Below are 22,025 nucleotides of genomic sequence, written 5' to 3' on the forward strand. Positions count from 1 at the left end.
ATGAGTTTATTTCTTATATTGGATTGAGTTATCAGGTTTGGTTATCTCGTGGACTCTCACAATTAATGTAGCGCCCTAAGTTTGTACTCTGTACATCATATCTGATGTAAAATGATCTTTTCTATCGATTAATTAAAAAAAAAAACTTCAAGATTAAAATCTCAGAAGTGCTATCAAGTCTTACGCGGACATTTCGTGCATTAATTGGGCCCGCTAGGGTACGGTTCAAGTCTATATACTCCTACTAATGCAACCTAACTAGCATCTTTAATTGGATGCATTATTTTAAGGTGAACACGATCCCTTTGTTAAGGAATTGGGTAGGTGTGAAAGCAACTTCTTGTCAAATGATGAGAGAGAATATAAGTACGAACTAGTATGATTCATCATCCCAGTCTTCGAACAAATAATTACTACTCCGTATTTTACTTCCAACAATAGAACCATATAGTCTTTTATTCTTTTGAGTTTGTATGATTGCCTTGGATTGAGGTTTGAAGGTGACATTGTTTAACTAATATTGGTTATTATACAACTTAATTATACTAATGGCCAGCACTCTGATTGTTCAACTGACGCAATTTTAAATATTGAAAGCTAGACTAGCTCGATCCGTTTGCGGCAACCACCGTATGTGGTTTATTAATTTCTCATCGGGTTATAACAATAGTAGATGTAGATTGAACTAAGGTTATGAAGAACATACCAGTTAGAGTGTCGTTTTTTCTGCTGATACGATATTAGAACTGTTGAGATACCATGTATCATTTCGAATGTATTGCAATATATCATTGTTACATTTTTTTTCCACATTGGAAATTTTAAAATAAAACACATTTATTCAAAATTAAATTAAATTTTGAAATAGTAGTTCAGTATGATCCAGGACTGATGGTACTGGACTATTGACTCTTTATATGAGATGAGATGCTTAGGTTAGAAGTGTGTAAATGCAATATTAGCCTTAAGTTAGAAGTTTGTAGCACATGCAAGCCAAGCCATCCAGGATCAATGCAATCTATGTGGGCTCTTCTTGAGATCCCACATTACAAACTACAAAGTCCACATTAGATGGGCAAGGACACTTTCTCAAATAGTATTTGACATTTTCACAAGGAAAAGTTTGAGTCATTTATGACTCATCAACAATTTCATACTGGGAGTACTTTTTTGAAAGGAAGAGAGGTGGATAATAATTCTACTGTCAGTTTGATTGAGTATCAACAAAGTTGTGCTTCATATGCTTTGCATAATTTGATTGTCAAGTGTGGGTGGTTGCTTGATTATTTTCAGGCGGTGGAGTCAGGGTTTGATCCTCGTGAGGCGAACAAATGTGTGGACTTGATGGCTAAGGAGGCTTTTAGTTTATGATCAGTAGTAATTTTTTTTTTTATTGTTCCAGATGTAATATTATTTCAGTTACAACAAGACCTTATAGGAGTTAAGTACCCAAGACTTATTGCTAAATCGTAATAGTAGTATTATTTCAAAAAAAAAAAAGTATGAATTTGTATCCAACACTCTGGTTGGCCATTGACGAGGAAAGTATATGGAAAAACTTATTTTGTGTTTGAAAAACAATCATTCTACAACCACAAACATTTACGCAAATTCACTCACATTCATATTGACGCCCACACACACTATACCTCCAGTGTGTGTGGGCCCCACCAAAAGATGTGAGTGTGCGTAAGTGTTTGTGATTGAATAATAGTAATTTTTTTATTTTTTTATCATAATAATAGTAATTGGTTTGAAAAATGGATTTAAATCAACCGTGTGCTCTCTCTTGTAAACTGGAGTCAAATAGTACTTCCTTCGTCCCAATTTAATAGTTCCTTTTGAGAGTTTCTGTTACTTTTTAATTAATTATATCTTTTATTTTATAATATTTTATGTGATTTTAAGAATGTTTTATTATAAAACTAATCGAGATTTATCAATTAACAAGATTCATATTGGATATAAAATTCATTACCAATTTAAAGATATAACTAATTTTTTTATCCGGTTAGAATAGAAGAAGGGACTACTAAATTGGGACGATGGGAGTAACTAAAAAGAAGTTTGATTTAATTTTTTTCTTCCAATTACATGTGGTAGAGAATACAAAGTATCATTATTATATCAAATTGAAAATAAATTTACAATCACTATAGGATCAACCCAACAAATAGTCTCACTCAGACAAGAAATAATTTCAACAAATACAAGAGGGATAACACATTTACGCTGGAGGGGAAGTTCAAACTTCTAGTGGATGCAGAGTCCTGACCTTGAAGAAAAATGCTAGTACCAAAAACACTTTACATTTACTGTGTGGAGTAGTTCTAGGACCACACCCAAACACACACTCAAATACACACCCACACACGTGTGTGTGGGTGTGTAAAATGGATGTGGTTGTAGAATTATTGTACTGTGTGTCCCATACACGTTGGAGGTATGTAGTATGTGCGGGACCCATAATAAACGTGAGAGAGTTTGTGTATGTGACTATGGTTATTGTGGCCTACTTAGCATCTGCAATGTAATAATCAAAAGTGAATAATCAAAACTTGCTACGTTAGCTTTTGATTATTCATTTAGAGGGTTGCTAAAGTTAGCAATGTGAAATCCCACATTGTTACTTTTGATTATTCAAATGGCTAAATTTGATTATTAGTTAGGAAGTTACTAACTTTGATTATTACAATGTGAGCATTTTTTTAAGCACACATTGCTAACTTTAGCAATCTTTTGATTTTGATTATTACATTGTGACCTTGAAATTATGTTATTGCAAGGATTTTGACACAACATTTCAACATGCACGATTAAGGGGAGGTTCGCCTAAATAAGCCAAATGGCTTATTTTTTTTTGTCCTTATTCAATTTTTTTTGCATTTGTTAGTTTTTCATCAATTTTTTGGAGATTATTGCTTCGCCATGATGAAAGGAATCTAAAAGTAAAAAATTACGATCAAAATCTATTTTTTTTTTAATAAAGACAAAAATAAGCCAATAAGCTAATTTTTTCGTCTTTATTACTCCCTCCGTCCCTAAATGTTTGGCACTTTCATACTTTTTATTGTCCCATATTATTTGTCCATTTTGAAAAGTCAAAAGCAAAATATGGTAAATTTCCTATGTTACCCTTTTCTTTTGGGCACCAAATTTCAAATTCAAATTTTCAAGTACTATTTAAAGTATACTAGAAGGGTAAGATTGGACACTTGATTTTTGCACAATACAATAATATTTGTTCCTTAAAAGTTAGAACTCCCAAAAGTGCCAAACATTTAGGGACGGAGGGAGTAAAAAAATTCGATTTTGATCGTAATTTTTTATTTTTTAGATTCCTCTTGTCATGAAAAAACAATAATCTTTCAAAAATTGATAAAAAACTAATAAATGTAAAAAAAAATTGAATAAGGACAAAAAAATTAGCCGAAGGACCCCTAATTATGTTTAGAGTTTCGTATCTCTTACGTAAAATGCAATATTGGTTCTTCACTTTATATAAAAAAAACGATAATTTCATGATGTGACAGAGATTTATATACTAGTAATATAATATAATCACTTTCCGGGCTCGGATGCAGTTTGTATAATCAAAGAGAGCCCGGAGATCATTGCTTTTATTTTACTCTCTCTCTAACTAAAATAATTATATATTTTTTAAATTAAATATAATACATTACAGAAGAATGATCAGTCTCGTAAAATAAAAAATAAAAAATAAATACCTTGGTGAAAGAGGGCCTAAATAGTGGAGTACTCTCCACTATACTAGTACAGTAGTATAAATTCAGTGAAGATAAAAAAAAACAAAAAAAGTAGTATAAATTCATTATTCTTTTACTAACAAGGAAAAATATAAATCCTTCTTTGTCGAAACTGAAAGAAAACGCGCAGAAACAAGAAGGGAGAGAACCGAAAATAGCCGACAGACCTGCCTTCTGCTCTCTCTCTCTCTCTCTCTCTCTCTCTCTCTCTCAAATACCCCTACTACTACATACATCCAGATTATAGAGAGAGAAAGACAGTCGGAGGGAATGGTGACCTTGTGTGATTCCTCGTATTCTCATATCTGAGAGAGAAAACAGAGAGAGAGAAAACAGAGAGAGAGAGAGAGAGAGAGAGAGAGAGAAGGGAGGAGAGAGATGCAGCAGAAGTGGAGGTGGAGGACGTTGGGAGTACTTCGGAGGTTGCTATCGTGCGCCATAGGATCGATAGGCCTACTGGCTCTCCTCTTCGCCCACGTACGCCTATTCCCTTCCTCCCAAGTGCCCAACTTACCTGACTCCTACAAGCTCCCCATGGTAGAGACTCTCTCTCTCTCTCTCAACCGATTTACCCCTATTCTTTCTGGGGTTTAACCTTCAGTTCTGATTGCAACTTTGTCTGTTCTCTTAATTCAGTTTTCAAGCGCTTTTGCCGATACCATCGACGCAGATTTTCGAAATTTGCCAATGTACAAAAGAAAGATTATTTTTTCCCCAAGAAATCGAGGTCTTTATATAGTACAATTTTTGGATATTTGCCGAGACTTCAAAAGAAAGATTCTTTTTCCAAGAAACGAAGGGTTTAGTGATTGCGGTTCTATTTTATTTTATTTTATTTTATTTTATCTAGGGTTTAATTGTGATTGTGGATTCAGTTTCCTTTAGATTACCGTATTCTGTTTTCTGGGATTAGGTTTTGTAATATAAGATCAGTTTGGTTGATTTTTTAAAATTTTTTTTTTCTTGCAGCAACAAGAAATTGGATTGGGAGGAGAGCGGAACTGGATGGTAGAAGTGGCGCCACCCCATTTGTCGAGATCTCCTCTCCCTCCTCACAAGGTTTTTTTTTTTTTTAATTTGCTTATAATTTCATTTCATTACGTGTAAATGCCATAGTTCATCCATTTATGCAATTTAGGTCATTCTTGTTTGAATTCTAGGAAGTCCATATCTTTCAATGTTTTGTACGTCTCATGTTCGGTAGGATTAGCTGTCAAACGAAACCCTTGCCGATTGTTGCATTCAAATGCCGGAATCGTTGTCCATGGGATGTCTAAACTGGTTCCAATAAAACCCTGCCAATCAAATGGTCCTTAATTCTTTAGTTTTTGTTGTGCTCATCAAGAAGAACGTCTCTTTAGTTCTGGTATATGTGTGGGATGAGTGCACTTTTTGTGCAGATTGATAAAGTGTATGCATAATGATATAAAATAGTCATGCATATTTCGTGTTTTCACTCCTTTAGACTTGGACAGTTGGATGGTGCAAGTGGGAATTTGGATTTAGACAAGCTATGGAAGCAACCGCAAAAGCAAGATTTTGTGCCCTGTGTTGAGCCAAGTTCAACCTACAAAAGTAAGGAACTTCTGGTTATGGAAGTTCATATCTAACTGTCCTTGTCCGTTTCTTTTTTCATTAGTTCCATGTTGTTTCACCAGGTACTGGAGAGACTCGAGGTTACCTCCTTGTTCATACGAATGGTGGGCTAAATCAAATGCGAGCTGGGGTTTGTATTCTCTCTCACTCTCTCTCTATACCAATGGATTTGTGTGTGCGTGAGATTTTTACCAAGGGAGGATTGTTTTACTTTTCTTTAAGCTCCCTCGGCCAACCCATAATGGTTAAGTAATTTTTTTTGCTGGGTTGCTTATGGCTCTTAAGTTGAGGTAGAAACGGTAAACCTGAGAAAGCAGTATAGCCACTCGAGTCATAATCTGATATGAGGTTTTAAGTTTTGGAAGTCAGGCTTTTGCCAATACTCACCAGATTATAGCTGTGTAGTAAACAATCTTTTGTGTAATTCAGTTGAAATGCATCATTAGAGATTTTTCTTTTAGATATAAAAAAGATATTGACATTCGGTGATGTAAACCCATAACAACAGGGAGCTTGTGGAATTGTTTCCTCTCAGCCTGCCATGAGATGGAGGAATGGGAAAAAATCTCCCATGAGGAAATTATGTGTTTTTCCTTTATAAACATTTGTGCAGAGAGCAGGGTTGGCTCTATGCTACTTCCAGGGGTTCAGATGTACCTCTCAACTCTGAAGATGTTCTAGGGGTGTCCAACTGTACACTGAAAATTTAACCGGTCAAAACAGCTATTTAGCCTAGTGAACCCTGTGGATATCTCTAACTTAATCACCTGCTCTTGCCACTCATCTCAACTTCATAAGAGTTTGTGAATACACTTTTTGGTTTCTAGTTATAACTTACTCCCAATATTGTGTATTTACACTCATCATGTGAATAATTATCGTGCTTTACTGGAGAGAGTGCAAAGAAAGTTCAGTGGCGTGTCTAGAAATTTTCCAAGTTCTTATATCTATCCGTTTGACTATTTCCACTGATCTTGGTCATGTACATTGAAAACATTGGGTTAATGTTGATAATTAAACTATTATGCAATGGTTTCTAAGTAAGAAAGGTCATGTATTTATACTTTATCTTGGATCATCATTTAATAGATTAAAATATGTTTATTATTCACGATTTGAGAGTCTTGCAAATTTGTCGTTTCATGAAACATAGGAAAAAAATGCCCTAGGTCATGTGGTTTAGTTTTGAATAGAACATCTGGAATTCAAGGTAGCATATGTCACCGCTGGCTAGAATTCCTGGAGCCACCTCTGGCAGAGAGCAACAGATACAATTAGTTAGAAGACATTCGAAAGTGATACAAACGAAATGCCAAAGACGCAGCTGCAACATCCTCGTCATAATGTCTTCTCGTATGCCTCTGTTGTTGGTGACTTTCCCCTGCTTGAATGAAGCGAAACCCGAGGTCAGAGAGAAGACAAGACCAAAGAAGCAGCTGCACCTATAGTCTGCATCTTGTGCCTTGCTTCCTAATAGCTACAGGCAAAGAGCAGACTGAGGTTTAAAAATTGAGGGTGGTCTTTTCTGGTACTCCTATGAGAAAAACTCTAGAGATTTAGGATTTGCAATTTCAACTCAAATAAAACCCTTCATGACTTTTATGAGTTTGGGCATATTACTGTGGAATAGGTGCTTGTCTAGTCACTAGTGGTCAATTCTAAAAACCTAGGTGACGCTTGTCTCTTCCGTCTTAGACTTTTGTAGGCAATCAAATTTTATGGTATTTGATTTAGTTATGCAACAAATCCACCAAGCGCATTTATGATTTTTTTTTTTTTTTTTTTTTGAGAATCAGAATTTATGGAAAATTGGTAATCCTGAAATTTGATTAAGTCGGCTAGACTGACATCTTCTGAACTAGTTCCCATTCATCCAAGTGTACGTGCAACCTCACCCATTTTCTTGTTATTTCGGCACTGAAATATGACCACAAATTAATTCTCTCTATAGTTGCATTGTGAAATTCTTTAGAATACGAATCCTTCCCTCTCTCTTTCGTTGTTAGAGACTATACTTCATAGATATTGAAAAGTACCTAATAGGTTTTTCTTTTGGCGGCAAGCCGGCAACTTATGGCACGAGTGATGCATAAGTAAAGCTGCCAGGCATCGTCATACATATCGTCCCTATCTTTATAGTTTTAGGTATGACTATAAGATATTGTCATAAAACCGGTTAACATTTTTTTTTTCCTGAACTTACAGATATGTGACATGGTTGCCGTCGCCCATATTCTAAATGCTACTCTTGTAGTTCCAGAACTTGATAAACGCTCATTTTGGCAGGACACTAGGTACACTTTCAGATTCAAATATTTGCAGTTGTACTTGAAATTGCATTCTTGGTGATAATGCTAATAATACATTCAAACTGCAGTAATTTCTCTGATGTATTCGATGAGGACCATTTTATCACTTCCTTGGCGAATGATGTAGAAGTCATTAGAAAGCTTCCTCAGGAACTGGCTACTGCAACTAGAGCAGTTAAGCACTTTAGAAGCTGGTCTGGTGTTGATTATTACCAGGATGAGATAGCTAGCTTGTGGGAAGATTATCAGGTATTTTGACCAGAGCATTGATTTCTCGAGCAACTCTCTGTTTGAACTGGATTATTTGAATTTCCACATCTTTCTAGGTTATTCGAGCAGCTAAGTCAGATTCTCGATTGGCAAACAATAATCTTCCTCCGGACATTCAGAAGTTACGCTGTCGTGCTTGTTATGAAGCCCTCCGTTTTTCACCACGTATTGAAGCCATGGGAAAAGTAACATCTTCGAAACTAATTTTGACTTTAAAAATGGCTAATAAGTAATATCCATCTGCTAATGCACTGTTATTTTTTGCTTGATTTTGTAGTTGTTGGTGGATCGTATGAGGTCTTATGGTCCATATATTGCTTTGCATTTACGATATGAAAAGGATATGCTTGCCTTCAGTGGATGCACTCATGATTTATCTCCACAAGAAGCTGATGACCTAAAGTTAATCAGGTGGGAAATTTCTACGTAGTTGTGATAATAATTATTCCGTGTTTATGCTTTGTTGACTTATTTGAGTGAACAACGTTCAATGAATATGCTGCCTGGCATTAACTTTTGTTGTTCTTCCATTTTGAACTTTCAGGGAGAACACTGTGTATTGGAAAGTAAAGGAAATCGATTCTATGGAACAGAGAGCCAAAGGATATTGCCCCTTGACTCCAAAGGAGGTTGGAATATTCCTCACTGCTCTGGGTTTCCCTTCAATCACCCCTATATATATTGCTGCTGGAGAGATATATGGGGGTGATTCTCATATGGCCGAACTGCAATCACGCTATCCTTTATTAATGAACAAGGTATGTCATGGACTCATCCAATTGTTTGGAGTGTGTGCTTTATTTTTATACTCGACAAGTAGACTGCTGTATGTTAATAAGAATGAGTTACAGTCAAACAACATACTTTCAACTTGGAGGAACACAAGGATCTCGTGCACGTCTGAATTTGTTTCAGTAAATCTTTAAAGCATTGTTAATGATGGATGGTGTGTAGAGGGAATACAACATGAGAACCATGAGTCAGCCATCACTGGGTTGCCTTGTGCTGATGGTAGTCCAGTTACTAGTGGACTAGTGGTAGTGGATCTGTGTATTAAAATGTATGCCCTTTTAGTACCCATAATGGGCGTCTAGTAGGTGTAGTTTGGGTACAAGACTAAGAAATTTGTCGAGGCATGCACTTTGATGATTGTTGTTTGCATTGGTGATGAATCTACTCCCATGAAGAGATTGTAGTTCCGCATTGATGAGTGATAAAGTCTTCATTGTGCGATAAGATTGTTGGCAATGAAAGCTTGAGAAATCGTCCCTCTTTTTAATTACAAAAACGAAAGGACAAAGAAAGAAATTAAGAAATGAAAAACAGTCAAAGCATGGTACTACGGTGGCAACTGGCAACAAGCTTGCCATACCCTTTTGTAAATCTTGGATGATCAGTGGTGGGGATCTTCTTTTTCTTTGCATTTTGTATTCGGGTATGTGAAGTTCAACTGCAACTCGAAGACACGGGGGGAGAAATGGGAGTTTGAGACCAAGTTACATGACTGTAACACCGTCCATGAGCATGGCGACCTATGGAGAGCTTTATTATTGAGATGCTATGTGACATTTTGTAATTTATTTGTGGGAGCGTTTCCTGTGTTTCCAACTTAATTGGACTATCTATTGCTCCCACCTAGTAGAAGGCTGCTTCAGTGACTAACCTGTCAAGCAGATAAAAAATGTGAATGGAGACAAAAACTAACTATTAGAATGTTGGTCTAGGGTTGAGCTACGCAATTAGCGGCTAGGATGAGTTTTCGATTTTTCTTGTTTTTTGCTTGGGTTTTGAACTCGAGCGTTGATCGGGCTTGACTAATATGGAGGTTTGAAAGCCTCAAATGTAGTCATTTTACGATGGATGAGGTCATAAACAATGCAACGTGCCGCTAAATACAGGATGGAATTCTTGAAGCCAAAAAGCTCAAATTTATAACTGCCTCATGCGTAGAGGTGAATTACAAGATCCGCATTATTAGGATGAGAAATGCTTCCAGCTGAACTTTGAGGTGCAAAGTTCTTAAAATGAACTTAGGCAGTTTGAAGTCAAAGCTCCCTCTCTCTCTCACGCATTTATGTGATTGATTTGTGGTCTAATATTTGACTGTGCAGGGCTAATGAAGTTATGTGTTTGCAGCCTAGCGCAGAAGTTTATATCTATTTCTCTATTCGTAGGAAAAACTGGCATCAGCGGAGGAGCTAGGGCCTTTTATCAACCATTCTTCTCAAATGGCTGCTTTGGATTACATTGTCTCCGTTGAGAGCGATATATTTATTCCTTCGTACTCTGGAAACATGGCAAGGGCAGTTGAAGGTCATCGTCGATTCCTTGGACATAGGAAAACTATTTCCCCTGACAGGCAAGAGAACTGACCCTTCCACATAAAGGTTCAAGTGATTTCTATGGGCTGTTACTTCTCCCAACAGTTCTGAAAGTGTATCTCTATACTTTTCTTGAATTTTCAGGAAAGCCCTTGTTCACCTTTTTGACAAAATAGAGCAGGGAACACTGAAGGAAGGCAGAAAGCTTTCCACTCGCGTTATTGAACTCCACAAACGACGGTATGTGAATGTGAAGAACCTTGTTAAACCCATTTTGTAACTATGGTACACTAAGCATTTCTGTTCTCCGTGGCACAATCGTTGCCATTACAAGTGGTTCTTCTTGGTGTAATGTCCAGATTGTCGAACCTTGACAAAAAAATTTGGTCTATCTGTTTTTATTTCATGGACATGGACCTTTGTTGGCACCATACAGTCTCTCCAGTCATGAATCATGATGATTCATTTTGTTGGTCATTTTACATATGGGACTCATACTTGGGGGTCTTCCATCGTTGTTTTTGGTACTTACATACATAGAATGGCAGTATATTTTCTTACCCTCCCATTGTTCATAGTTGGAGAGAATGCGATACATTCTCCATGCCTGTTGTGGTGTGGGCTATCTTTCAAAGATTTCCTAGGAAGTTGTGGAGTTCAGTCCCTTCCAATATGAGTGTCAGACTTTCATCACATTACCTCGTTTGCTAAAAAAAGAAAGAGCAGATGAATCAATTTCTCTCTCTCAATTTATTGTAGTGGGAGTAGTTCATGGTGTAGCTTGTTTCAGTGCTAAGATTGCATCCACTCGCTTTAATAAGCAATTGCAAATATTCAGAAACCATTGGGCAGCAAGGTTCTGAATTTGGCTTTTGCGTTTTGAATTGATCGTTACATAATGGGATTTTAGACCTCCAATACCATTATTTACACATGTCTCGGCCGATTGCGTTCCATGCGGCCAACATATGCTGTATCATCGATACCAGTATGTGTGTTCTGATGGGGCCGATCCTGTTCCACTACATCTGGGCATTACCTGCAAGATGAGGTTCAAGAGTATGTTACATGGATTCTTCTAAGTATGTGAAGTGCTCGTTTCAAGTACTCAACACTCGGATACGAGTATGAGAACCATGGCCAACATGTTTGGTTAGACATTCACCTAGCAAACATATTGTGACTCAGTCGAGTTTGATATTTGAAATGAATGTGTCATTTTATGATTTCTGGAGTTGCTCCAACTGTAGAATAATATGGCAAACCACTTGGTGACCATTATTACTTCTTTCTTTTTTTTTATCCGAGGTGACCATTATTACTGAGTTTACGTTACTGTTGCATTTTTGTTGGTTGCACAGGCAAGGGTCCCCAAGGAAGAGAAAAGGGCCCATTTCAGGAACAAGGGGCACCGATAGGTTTCGGTCGGAAGAAGCATTTTATGTGAACCCTTTACCGGATTGTTTGTGTCACAAGGCATCGTTTACATTGAATACATCTGTTATGATACAGTAGACAAAGGCATCGGCTCAAAACCCCTGGTAAGAATGTCCCCAGGCCAGTGGATTGGTGCCTATGAAGCTCAAGAATGTTGCTCCCACTGATGGAGTTAAGGTCGCAAAATGTGTATATTGTGAGGATGGGTTCTGGCTCCTATCTAAATACATGCAGGTGAAAACGGCGATGACATTGGGCTGGGGAAGAGGTATGAAGATTAATTAGACTGGGCACTCCGGCAAGTTGCGAGTGTTGGAGAAGAGATTTGTTGGGGATGTGGTATTGAATTAGTGCGGGCTGTAAAAATAATGTGCTACGTTGACGTATCCATTCCATTTTTTGGGAATTCAGTGCAATAAAAGAGGAAAAAATTATTATTTCTGCCTTCCATTTCTGTCTACTGATTCATCGCTCAAACTTTTTTTTTTTTTTTAACATTTCTATCGAGACTATCGGAAAAGAGTTGTTTTGAGTTTTGGGCTCCCATAAAAGATGAGTAAGTATTGGGCGCGCTATGGTGGTAGATTCAGGAAGAATAGCTATAGGAAAATGCTTGGGACAAGATTCGAATACAGATGTGTCCCAAATTGTTCGATGCATGTTCGTCTCATGTGAATCATCTGGGACTTCAGACACATCTGTCTGGAGTAGTATTCTTAACAATAAGAGAGATCCCACACCCATAAATTTTGTTATGGTTTTGTAGCACCACATGCTATTTGGAAATAACCATATAAGAAATCGATCACTATTGACACGTATTCCAGGCAGTGATTAAAAAGGAATCGTAAAACCTAAGTCAAATAATCATCCAATAGAATAGAATGTTTTTACAAGACACATTCATGCTCTTGCTCACATTATGTGACTTGGCTAGTTTCCTTAAGCCTAGTCCCTCTTTTCGGTTATTCGAAATACTGGTGACGCGTAACAAGGTACTGCTCAATGTAAATAGGGTAAAAAATGAGAAGAAAAATATCAATGAAACTTGAAACCCGTGAATTTGCAAAAAATAGTTGCAATGTAGTGCTGCAAATACAGTGAAACTTGAAATACATATAACTTGTCATTATCCTATCTGGATTTCGGTGTAATCACCTCAAGTCCACCTGTAAAGGGCCTCAATGGCTCGGGGACAATAACGGAACCATCTTCTTGCTGGTAATTCTCAAGCAAACATATCATCATCCGCGGAACAGCACAAGCTGTGGCATTTAATGTGTGCACAAATTGAGGTGGAGCAAGATTGCCTTTACCCTTTTGGGGATTTGTGGACGATGATGCTTCAGGGCGGTACCGGATTCCCAGTCGACGACTTTGGTAATCAGTACAATTTGAGGCACTTGATATCTGTTTCAATAATAATACAGCACATAGGAATTAACTCATGCCTTTACCCGTTTGAGATTCATCCAAAAGATGCTTTTCAATTCTGGAAACATGTCACTAAAGAGATTCATAAGATCTGAAAAATCAGGAGTTCGTAAAAATGAATTGAAGGGAAGTAAAGGAATTCAAACTTATAAACATGTATGTGTTCATTGGGCAAAATAAACAAAATTTTTGTAATAAAGCTAAAATATAGTCTCTAATTATGTCGCAATTGGTTGCAAAATAATATATTCCGACAAAAAATTGGCAATTCTTTTATTTGGGGAAAAAAATCCTGGTGGAAAATTAAAAAAAATGACATCCAGAGTCAAAAAGAAGGAAACTCAAATAGTCCGATCCTTTCATTTCCCAACAATTGAACAGGGCATCCAGATGTAAATAACGACATGAAAACAACTACATACCTCACCAAATCGTCCTAAACCTGGCATCCATGCCTCCACATCAAATTTACGATATGCAGGTGCCCCTAAATCCACTGAAGCCATATCTAGGGTCCTGCGAAGAATCTCAACATTACAATTGAATGCAATGATACAGGAAAACAAAAAATAAAGCCAGTGAACATGCATAAAATTAGGTTCATAAACAGATGCAATCAATACTCACTTAAAATGAAATCCTAGTGATGAAAAGAGGTCCTCTTCAATTCCAATTAACTCCTCATGATAAGAATCACTTTCTTCAGGTCGGCAAAGGATGAACATCTCCACCTTGCTGAACTGGTGGACCCTATATAGGCCCCTGCTCCAGAATAGTAACCAATGTATCAAAAAAGAAACCAAGCACAAATAGAATTGTAACATCCCACATCGGGAAAAATTGAAAAGATGAAATGGTATATAAGGATTTGCGAGCAGCTATGTATAACTTGAAGTTAACCTTTTGAGCCATGTGGTTAGGCTAAGGGTAAGCAGGTCAGCTGGCGTGGGTCGTTATAAGAATCGTACTACAAAGATTAGTAGGATAATGAGCTATCTTTGTGGTTTCCCCTCTCAATCTTCACTGGCATGTTCTTTGTCAGAGACCAGATAGTCCCTGCTAGTTATACGATTATTTTGGAAAGTTCCATTTGATATCATGCATACAAAAGAAACTCCTCTATATTCATGCCCACAAAGATCAATGTAAGAGGTGCATCATGCATTACCAATCAATATATAGGAGCATAAAAGGAAAGCACATGCAAATCTCCAAAAAAGATTATATAAAAAAAGGATGGCATTAATGCCACGATACACTCTGTTAATGCCACGAAAATCTATATTGTACTGCCACACTTACCTCAAAAAACACCCTCCCCCCCCCCCCCCCCCCCCCCCCCCTCAAGGACTTGGCTTCTCCCACTTTTTTCTCTTCCTACCTTCCCTCTTTCTCCACTCAATTAAGCCCTCTCTTCTGCGAGAACAGCAGTCGGAGAAGACACAGAAAGGTGTTGAATTCTAGAACTTTTATTTTGATTTCGTAGTCACAGCCGAATCTGAAAATGGATTCATTTTATTAATCTTTCTAACTCCATTTCAACATCTGTTTGAGGAGCAGCCTTCTCGTTTTCATTTTACATTACAACAATCTGCCCATGGATCTGGATCTTATCAACGATCTACATCACCACTTATATTAGGATGGAATCGATGAGTTATCCTAATGGTTGAGGTTCTTTTGGTTAACAAGGACAGAGAGATAGGAGGAGACTCAGGAGAGAAATGGCAGGTTGAAAAGCAGATGCCTGAGGGGAGAGGTTGTACCAAATCTGTTCGACTGATGTGAGGGTATGGTCACTACTGATACAATGTCGTGGAATTAAAAAACTGTCGTGGCTTTAACATTAGCCTAAAAAAAATGATACTTTGATATTGTTTACAGTGCTCAGACCGTATATGAAACCACATAAACTGGATTGATGAGTTTGAATTAGCTTCCTTGAGAATTACTTGTAGGTGATTTACCTTGTTGCTGTGCCAGCAGCACCAGCTTCGGTACGAAAGCAATGGGAGTAAGCTACATACTTCAAAGGTAAGGCTGACTCAGTGAGAATAGAGTCCATATGGATTCCCCCCACCGGAATCTCTGCCGTGCCAATAAGGCATTGATCACTGCCCTCTATAGAATAAACCTGCATTAGTGGGCAAAAATATCAACAAAACAGCTAACTAAAGTGTCCATAGCTCTTACATGTCAAATGTCTTGAGATAAACCATTAATGACACAGCCAATCCCCCACCTCAACCAATAAAACAAAGGAGGCCACTCAAGAGAATTTAAATTGTTGGGTCTTTCATAGGAACAAAAACTCAATAAAATGGAGAGAATATCCTCAACAGCAGACATTCACCAAAAACAAGCATTCAGGATTGAAAAAGGGGGAAAAAATAATGAATATAAAATCAACGAAGAATCAAGGTAGTTCTTCATTCTTCAGGGTTCATAACTAGACATCCATGCTAAGGCTCAGATGGCAGGCTAGACCGGCAAGGGAACAAGTGGAGTGCAAGTGTTTTTACCACCAAACTCCTTAACAACGAACGGATATTCAAAATATTGAAAACAAAAATAGTCAGTTCATCTACTGATCACACTAGTTCAATTAAGAACCCAAGTACCCAACTATTTCTTAGAAGTTTGAAGCCTAATACAGGATAGAGCTGAGACTGACACAGTGAATTGCATAATTCATGGTGACTATGATTCAAATGGCAAGTTATTATCTGGTTGTGGTCAGAGCATTGGTGACCAGAGCTCCATGAGTATATAGGAAGACGCAGTTATTGCTCTCAGCAACATATCTACAAACCTGTGTATTTTCCCCACGAGGTTGGAATCCACATTTTTCAACAACAGAGGATCTCACTATTTCCGGGGTTATAAGAGGTGTAAAGCCCCTCCTCATGACTTCCATGATGGTCCAGTTTATAAGGGCCATCTCTAGTAAAACTGCTTCATTCTTCAGGTAGTAGAACTTTGACCCGCTGACCTGCACAACCATGACCAGGTCACGCTAATTTATAGTTAAGAATCTTTATTTATTTATTTATTTTTCTGTTTTAGTTGCAAGGAGGAATCCAGAGCAGCGTATTCTCCATTTAAATGGTTGAAGATCAAGTTTTTCACTGATTCACAACTTCCACCAGCCATACAGATATTGACATATATGAATGTAAACAATGCAATAGATCAAAATTATTTGTGGAATAGTGGAGACTGTGGAGTCCAATGTAAAGGAAATGAATATCATATAAAATTAAAATAAAATTTCCTTTGGGAGTTTGAGGGACATGAAAGCAAAATCTCCATGAATGTATGCCATTGACCATGTTATTCAGCATCAAAAGATGCAAGAGATACCTACCAACCATAGTTATGTAAAAGGACGATGAGGAATTCGGAGAGATTTTGTGTGGTATATAACCTAAGCTGGACATACAAGTTGAAAATCTATCAGCTTAAACAGCTAAGAGAAACTCAGAGTGGTCCTATCCGGAAGCTAATATTATTTCCTCCCCCATTCGACTATTTGAAAAGCACTTAACCTAGGAAGTATTTACCCCAGAAACATTGCCCATCCCTTCACTAAACCAACAGTATGTCACAACACTTAGATAAAGTCCCCATTCATAACAAAAATGCACTGCATGACCACTTTCAAGCCTCCATACGAATGAGCTAAAAATTATTAATTACTTAGATGAACAAGAAATACCCCTGCAGCAGCATCAAACTCAATGAGATCTAGATCTTTCCCGAGTTGAACGTGATCCTTGATAGGGAAGCCAAACCCCCTGGGGCTACCAATCTACAGAAATAAGAGAAAGCAATCAGTGAAGAAACTCGTACTTGGGAGAGGGTTCATTTGGGAGAGTGTTCCTTCAAGAGAAAATACCATTTTTCTTAGCGCAGAGCAATCTTCCCCTCCTACTGGAACTTCTGGGTGGGTCATATTCGGTATACGTTGTGCTTCCTGCTGGAGCTCCTCCGTAAGTTTAAGCAGGTCTTCTTCCAAAGTTACAAGTCCTTCCTTCAGATTCTTCCCTAAAAAAAGTTCATCAGAGGACATCATACAACAATCCAAACTCCAATGTAAATCACCTAAAGAATGGTATCAACTTCAAATGAAAACCTTCTTCTATTAGCTTCTGACGCTCAGAGGGTTCCAGTTTTCCTTTCATCTTGTTAGCAACCACATTCCTTTCAGCACGAATCCTTTCAACTTCCTGCTATCTGTGAGTGAATTAGCCACAATTGATAAATAAAATAATCTAAACCCTAAGGGATTTGGCCAAGTGGTTGTGAGAAAGCAATAAAAGTGCTCATCCATGAGGTCACAGGTTCCATTCCCACGGAGGCCAAACATTCCAAACCTTGGGGCCACTAGGGTTATGCCCGATCGTTACCTTTAGGGCCCCGGAATTAGTCAAAGTGCGTGCAAGCTAGCTCAGACATCCAGCTATCAAAAATAAACAAATAAATAAACTAATCTGTTTTTGTTATTGCCATGTAGAGTGTAAGCAGCACACTACATCCGCAAATTACAGGTGTGCTTTATAAACAACATAATTTTCTAAACACAACTCCTTTCATAGGCTTTCCATATTGAAATAGTGCATTTGCCTAAGGAGCTTGAACTCAGGAAGTGGAAGAATGAGGCAAGAAGTACTTCCTTAATGGATGAAAGTTCATTTTGGCAAGATTGAGAGCAAAGACAAGTAGTTTCAAAGCCGTCTATACTTTCTGTATAGAGTCCAGACTCCGAACCAGCTGACGCCACATACATTCGTAAGGCTCAGCTTCATGTTGTACTTCATTCGTGTGATATACAACATTAACTTCTTATTCCCTTTATAAAGGTCACACACACACACAGAGAGAGAGAGAGAGAGAGAGAGAGAGAGAGAGAGAGAGAGAGAGAGAGAGAGCAAATTGGTCTCTATTGAAGATTAGTCAAGTTTGTCCACTATTCTGTGTCTGAAACACAATTTCAAAACTTATAACTCAACTAAGGCTGAAGTTCTTCGAAATGCATCATATTTTCAGGGGTAAGAAATGATGAATATACTCAAGGTGTAAGGCTATGGGCTCAGAAACTGTTCCAGTCACTCGAGCGAAAATGTTAGTTAATCCAAACTTATAATTCATACGAGTCTTATGACCCATTAACGGAGACAAATTTTAGACTTGCACAGGAGCATGTTAATTGGTATGAACCTCTGTATGTTACATTCTTTTATCGTGTTCATGTCAGTTAAGCATTGTAGCACTGTAACACCCTTTATATTTGAGGTGCTTAAATGTTATACTCTAGTATTTTAAGGGGCAAACTGCATTTTTTTTTAAAAGTGTTATGCATGTGTGACGTGTGTGTGTTGAGGTGTGTGTGTTTCTTTTCTTTAAAAACAAAAAAAAGAAGAAGAAACCCATCAGGGAGGTTTTGCTTCTACGTTAGAGAGAGAGAGAGAGAGAGAGAGAGAGAGAGATCAGCGGAGGAAGAAGAAGAACAGAAAGGGGAATTAGGGCTAGGTTGAATTGAAGACCTTGTTTGGTAATTCATGTTCTTCTATACTTGAATCTATGATTTTATTGTTCAAATTCCGTACTTGGCATGTAGCTAGCACTGAATTGCATCCATGGGAGAGGGTTTTTGAGGTTGCAATTGGGTTTTTATTTCAGAAAATTCGTGTATATTATGAATATGCATAACTGTGTTTGAACCAAGTTCAATCTGTCCTGTTTTTGACGAATTTTTCTCATCGACACGCCGATTATGTTATTTTCTGGTAATTTTACTGGAGATGCCTCTGAGTGTGTAGCTTATGCTGTAAAAATTTCAAATTTTTTTGAGAAGTGTGGAAAAAGATAAAAATCATAAACCGAGCTGGTGTCTGGTTCGCGTCTGTGCTGGCAGCACAGACATGTGTTGGAAAAACGGGCATAACTTCTTGCTCGGGTGTCTATTTTGCGAACCATTTCTTGATTCAAAAACTAGACTCGTATATCTTTCTGAATATGTATGGGTTGTGCCGTGAATCTTTCTAGATTATAGCAGTTTTTTTAATTAAAGTTCAGGTTTTGGGGAGTTCTGGGATTCTGGACAGCTTTTGGCTTGTGTTCTTCGTGAAATTCCTCAAGTTTAAGCATGCTGGGTGGACATGAGTTCTTATGATTCTTAAGTATTGTTAAGTTGGTGATGTTTTGGCATCAGAATCATTCATAGATGTTGAGTATGCGCTTTTTAGTGAATTATTAGAATTGCTGGAAATTGCTGAAAGTGCAGGAAACACATGCTACATGCTGAAACTGTTTTTGGAACATGCTGGAACTGTTTGGAACATTGAAATTAAGAATTATAGGTGCTGTAACTGTGCAATAGTTGCCGGAAATTATTGTATTTCCTGAGAACATGCCTTAAAGCGTTGTGATATGCGTTTAAGTGCATAAAATGAGTAGAGCATGCTAAAAATTGACCGTATGTGCTACAACTTGGTGAATAGATGATTTAAACTGATCATACTCGCTAGTAATGTGATCTAAACTGTTGACACGCTTGCTGGAACTGTTGAAAGTTAGTTGAAAAGGGTGTTGAAGCTTGTAGTAGTATTTGGTACAATTATTTACTTCTTTGCTTTTGGAATTGAACTTTGAGCTCATATGTGCGGAATATTTGTTAGGTTCGGAGGCGACAACGAGTTCCGTAGCTCCAAGTAGGGAGTGACTGTGTTGGTTTTCTTTTTGTTGGAGACCGAGGTGAGTGTTCGATTCATAGATGTTCTTCAATTGGATTGAACTTGTGATATTGGACTGTGACTTTGTGTTGATGGGCAACGACGGCCAACGGCCGGACTTTGTGTCGTGCCTATGACTTTGTGTCGATTCAATGGCTTTATGCCAAAATTATGACTTTGTGTCGAGCCAGTGACTTTGTATCGGATTAAAGACTTTGTGTCAATTATTTGCTTTATGCTTAGTTAATGATGACCTTGGATTTATTGTCTCTATTGAACATCCATGTCTCATATACATTCCTGAAACTCGTTTGGGGTTCCAGTTTTGCAGGTATAGGTCAGTGTCCACTACAGGTCGCATTTTGCGTTTTGTGACTCGCTCGAGGAGTGTGTGGTTGAGGCCTGTGGGAGTCTTGACTCCTGGCCCATAGATGATATTTGCCTAGTTTAGTTTTTTTTTGGATAATTGTTGGTTATGTAAAGTTTATTTCTTGATAGACTTCCGCTGTAGTTTGTAAATGACAATTATTTTGAGATGTAAATAAAATGTGGCTGTTGAACTTCAGTTTTTAGTTATTCTTGGAATTGCTAGTAGCTGGCTTTTTGTTGGGTTGTTGTCGCGTGTCGTATTGGGATAGACTGATGAGGTGCTATTCCGGAACGGGGTGTGACAAGCACCTTCAATAATTCATGTCAAATCCACACACTATATCACTACTCTTCTAGTTTCTCTGCTATCGGCTATCAGTCAATGCACTTGCATGAGGCCTTACGTGAGTTTGAGTTGTAAAATTGAAGTGTTCATTTCCATCTGTTTCAATGTCCTTGATGCACTTGTTTTCCTATGCTTTGTAGAGTCAATACCTTCAGAATTTTTCCGTCAGGTTACAATGTCCTTGATGCACAAATACTATATTGGCATACATCAGCTTCTCTGCCTTTTTAACTATTCTAACCAAACAATTCCAAATTCATTAGTATTAGTATTCATGAACCAACAAAGCATAGCTACTAAACAAAGTAACAGACCAATGGAATGGAAACACCAGAGATATAAGAATCAAGAATCCTAACCTTCTGTACATTCAACATCCTCTCGTATAGATCAAGTACCAGTTCCAAATTAGCATTCGAATTCCGGTTCTTGACATTGACCGCGACAGCAGCTTTATTGTCCCGTATCCACTTGAAATCTATTGCCGCTTTCCACTGCGGTTTCACAACTGAACCGGATACCAAAAACAATAGCAAGCACATAAACCAAATGGGTACGGGGAAGTACACACACACACACACACACACACACACACACATATATATATATATATATATATATAGAGAGAGAGAGAGAGAGAGGGAGACCTGTGTCGTCGGGGATTGGAGAGGGAGTGGGTTGGAAGGCTGGGGCGGCGGAGAGAGCTCTGGGGAGACGTATTGGAAGGAGGGAGGGTTGTTTGTGGGGAGAGAGGAGGAGACCTAAGGTTAGGGTTTTGGAGAATGGTCTGAAAATGGGAGAAGAGCATCGGAAGCCCATCGCTTCTCCAGTCCGTGAGGGATGACGATGCCAATGCCACTGTGTTTGGAATTGGAACTGCTACTCTGCTATGACTATCCTATAGGCGACAGACACTTCCTTTATCCTGTTTTTCCGCTTACGCCGTCGCCCGCATAACCCTCGATGAGTATGGGTGGTTTGTCGAAATCAATAAAGCTAGGAGTAAATGTCCATACATATGAATTTTGTGGGCTCATCTCAAATTTTACAAAAATTATTTGAATTGTTTTTTATTTTTAAAATATTTTTTTTATAGAATTTTGTAAAAAATCATCTCAATATGCACAAATTTTACCGCACATTTATAGCCCATGCGTGTGGGGCCAACTTCGGGTCCCACAAAAATACCCATAAATTTTAAAATAATCTTTTTTATGGTTACGTGTAAAAAATTAGCTCCAATGAATATCGATAAGTATTTTTTCTGGATTCATAGGACACCCTTACGACATTTTTCCATTCTACCCTTTAATCATTGTTTTTTAAATTTGTTTTGGAAACTGATTTTCACATTCCTTTTTAGGCATTCACACTCTATTTTTTGTTTTTATCCACATGAATTTACAATATTATTCTCGCATGTGGAAAGAAGTGTATTGAAT

General features: G+C 37.8%; 2 protein-coding genes and 1 long non-coding RNA gene across 5 annotated transcripts; 2 read left to right on the top strand and 1 right to left on the bottom strand.

The window, feature by feature from the left end:
- Positions 1 to 3,881: 3,881 nt before the first annotated feature.
- On the top strand, positions 3,882 to 12,148 carry LOC131329388 (O-fucosyltransferase 7-like). 2 transcript variants are annotated; one of them, XM_058362483.1, is made up of 12 exons: positions 3,882 to 4,304; positions 4,737 to 4,826; positions 5,243 to 5,342; positions 5,426 to 5,493; positions 7,569 to 7,657; positions 7,741 to 7,921; positions 7,999 to 8,127; positions 8,220 to 8,353; positions 8,487 to 8,700; positions 10,117 to 10,301; positions 10,408 to 10,503; positions 11,625 to 12,148. In XM_058362483.1, the coding sequence occupies exons 1-12, from the start codon at positions 4,146 to 4,148 to the stop codon at positions 11,776 to 11,778; spliced, it is 1,599 nt and encodes a 532-aa protein (XP_058218466.1). In that variant the 5' UTR covers positions 3,882 to 4,145; the 3' UTR covers positions 11,779 to 12,148. The 2 variants fall into 2 exon arrangements, with proteins under 2 accessions (XP_058218466.1, XP_058218467.1); XM_058362484.1 differs by having other exon boundaries at positions 3,882 to 4,244.
- Positions 12,149 to 12,531: 383 nt separating this feature from the next.
- On the bottom strand, positions 12,532 to 21,495 carry LOC131329860 (serine--tRNA ligase, chloroplastic/mitochondrial-like). Of its 2 annotated transcripts, XM_058363264.1 has the most exons (10): positions 21,231 to 21,495; positions 20,943 to 21,091; positions 17,270 to 17,363; positions 17,033 to 17,181; positions 16,853 to 16,945; positions 15,947 to 16,126; positions 15,102 to 15,268; positions 13,762 to 13,896; positions 13,557 to 13,650; positions 12,532 to 13,110 (listed from the first exon to the last, which is right to left on the bottom strand). In XM_058363264.1, the coding sequence occupies exons 1-10, from the start codon at positions 21,400 to 21,402 to the stop codon at positions 12,835 to 12,837; spliced, it is 1,509 nt and encodes a 502-aa protein (XP_058219247.1). In that variant the 5' UTR covers positions 21,403 to 21,495; the 3' UTR covers positions 12,532 to 12,834. The 2 variants fall into 2 exon arrangements, with proteins under 2 accessions (XP_058219247.1, XP_058219248.1); XM_058363265.1 differs by lacking the exon at positions 21,231 to 21,495 and having other exon boundaries at positions 17,270 to 17,370; positions 20,943 to 21,081.
- Positions 19,814 to 21,133, top strand: LOC131329861 (uncharacterized). Its single transcript, XR_009200873.1, has 2 exons — positions 19,814 to 19,890; positions 20,192 to 21,133. It is a non-coding gene; the product is annotated as an uncharacterized LOC131329861 (long non-coding RNA).
- Positions 21,496 to 22,025: the final 530 nt, after the last annotated feature.

Source organism: Rhododendron vialii, chromosome 6a, assembly GCF_030253575.1.
Source record: "Rhododendron vialii isolate Sample 1 chromosome 6a, ASM3025357v1".
NCBI classification, from domain to species: Eukaryota; Viridiplantae; Streptophyta; class Magnoliopsida; order Ericales; family Ericaceae; genus Rhododendron; species Rhododendron vialii.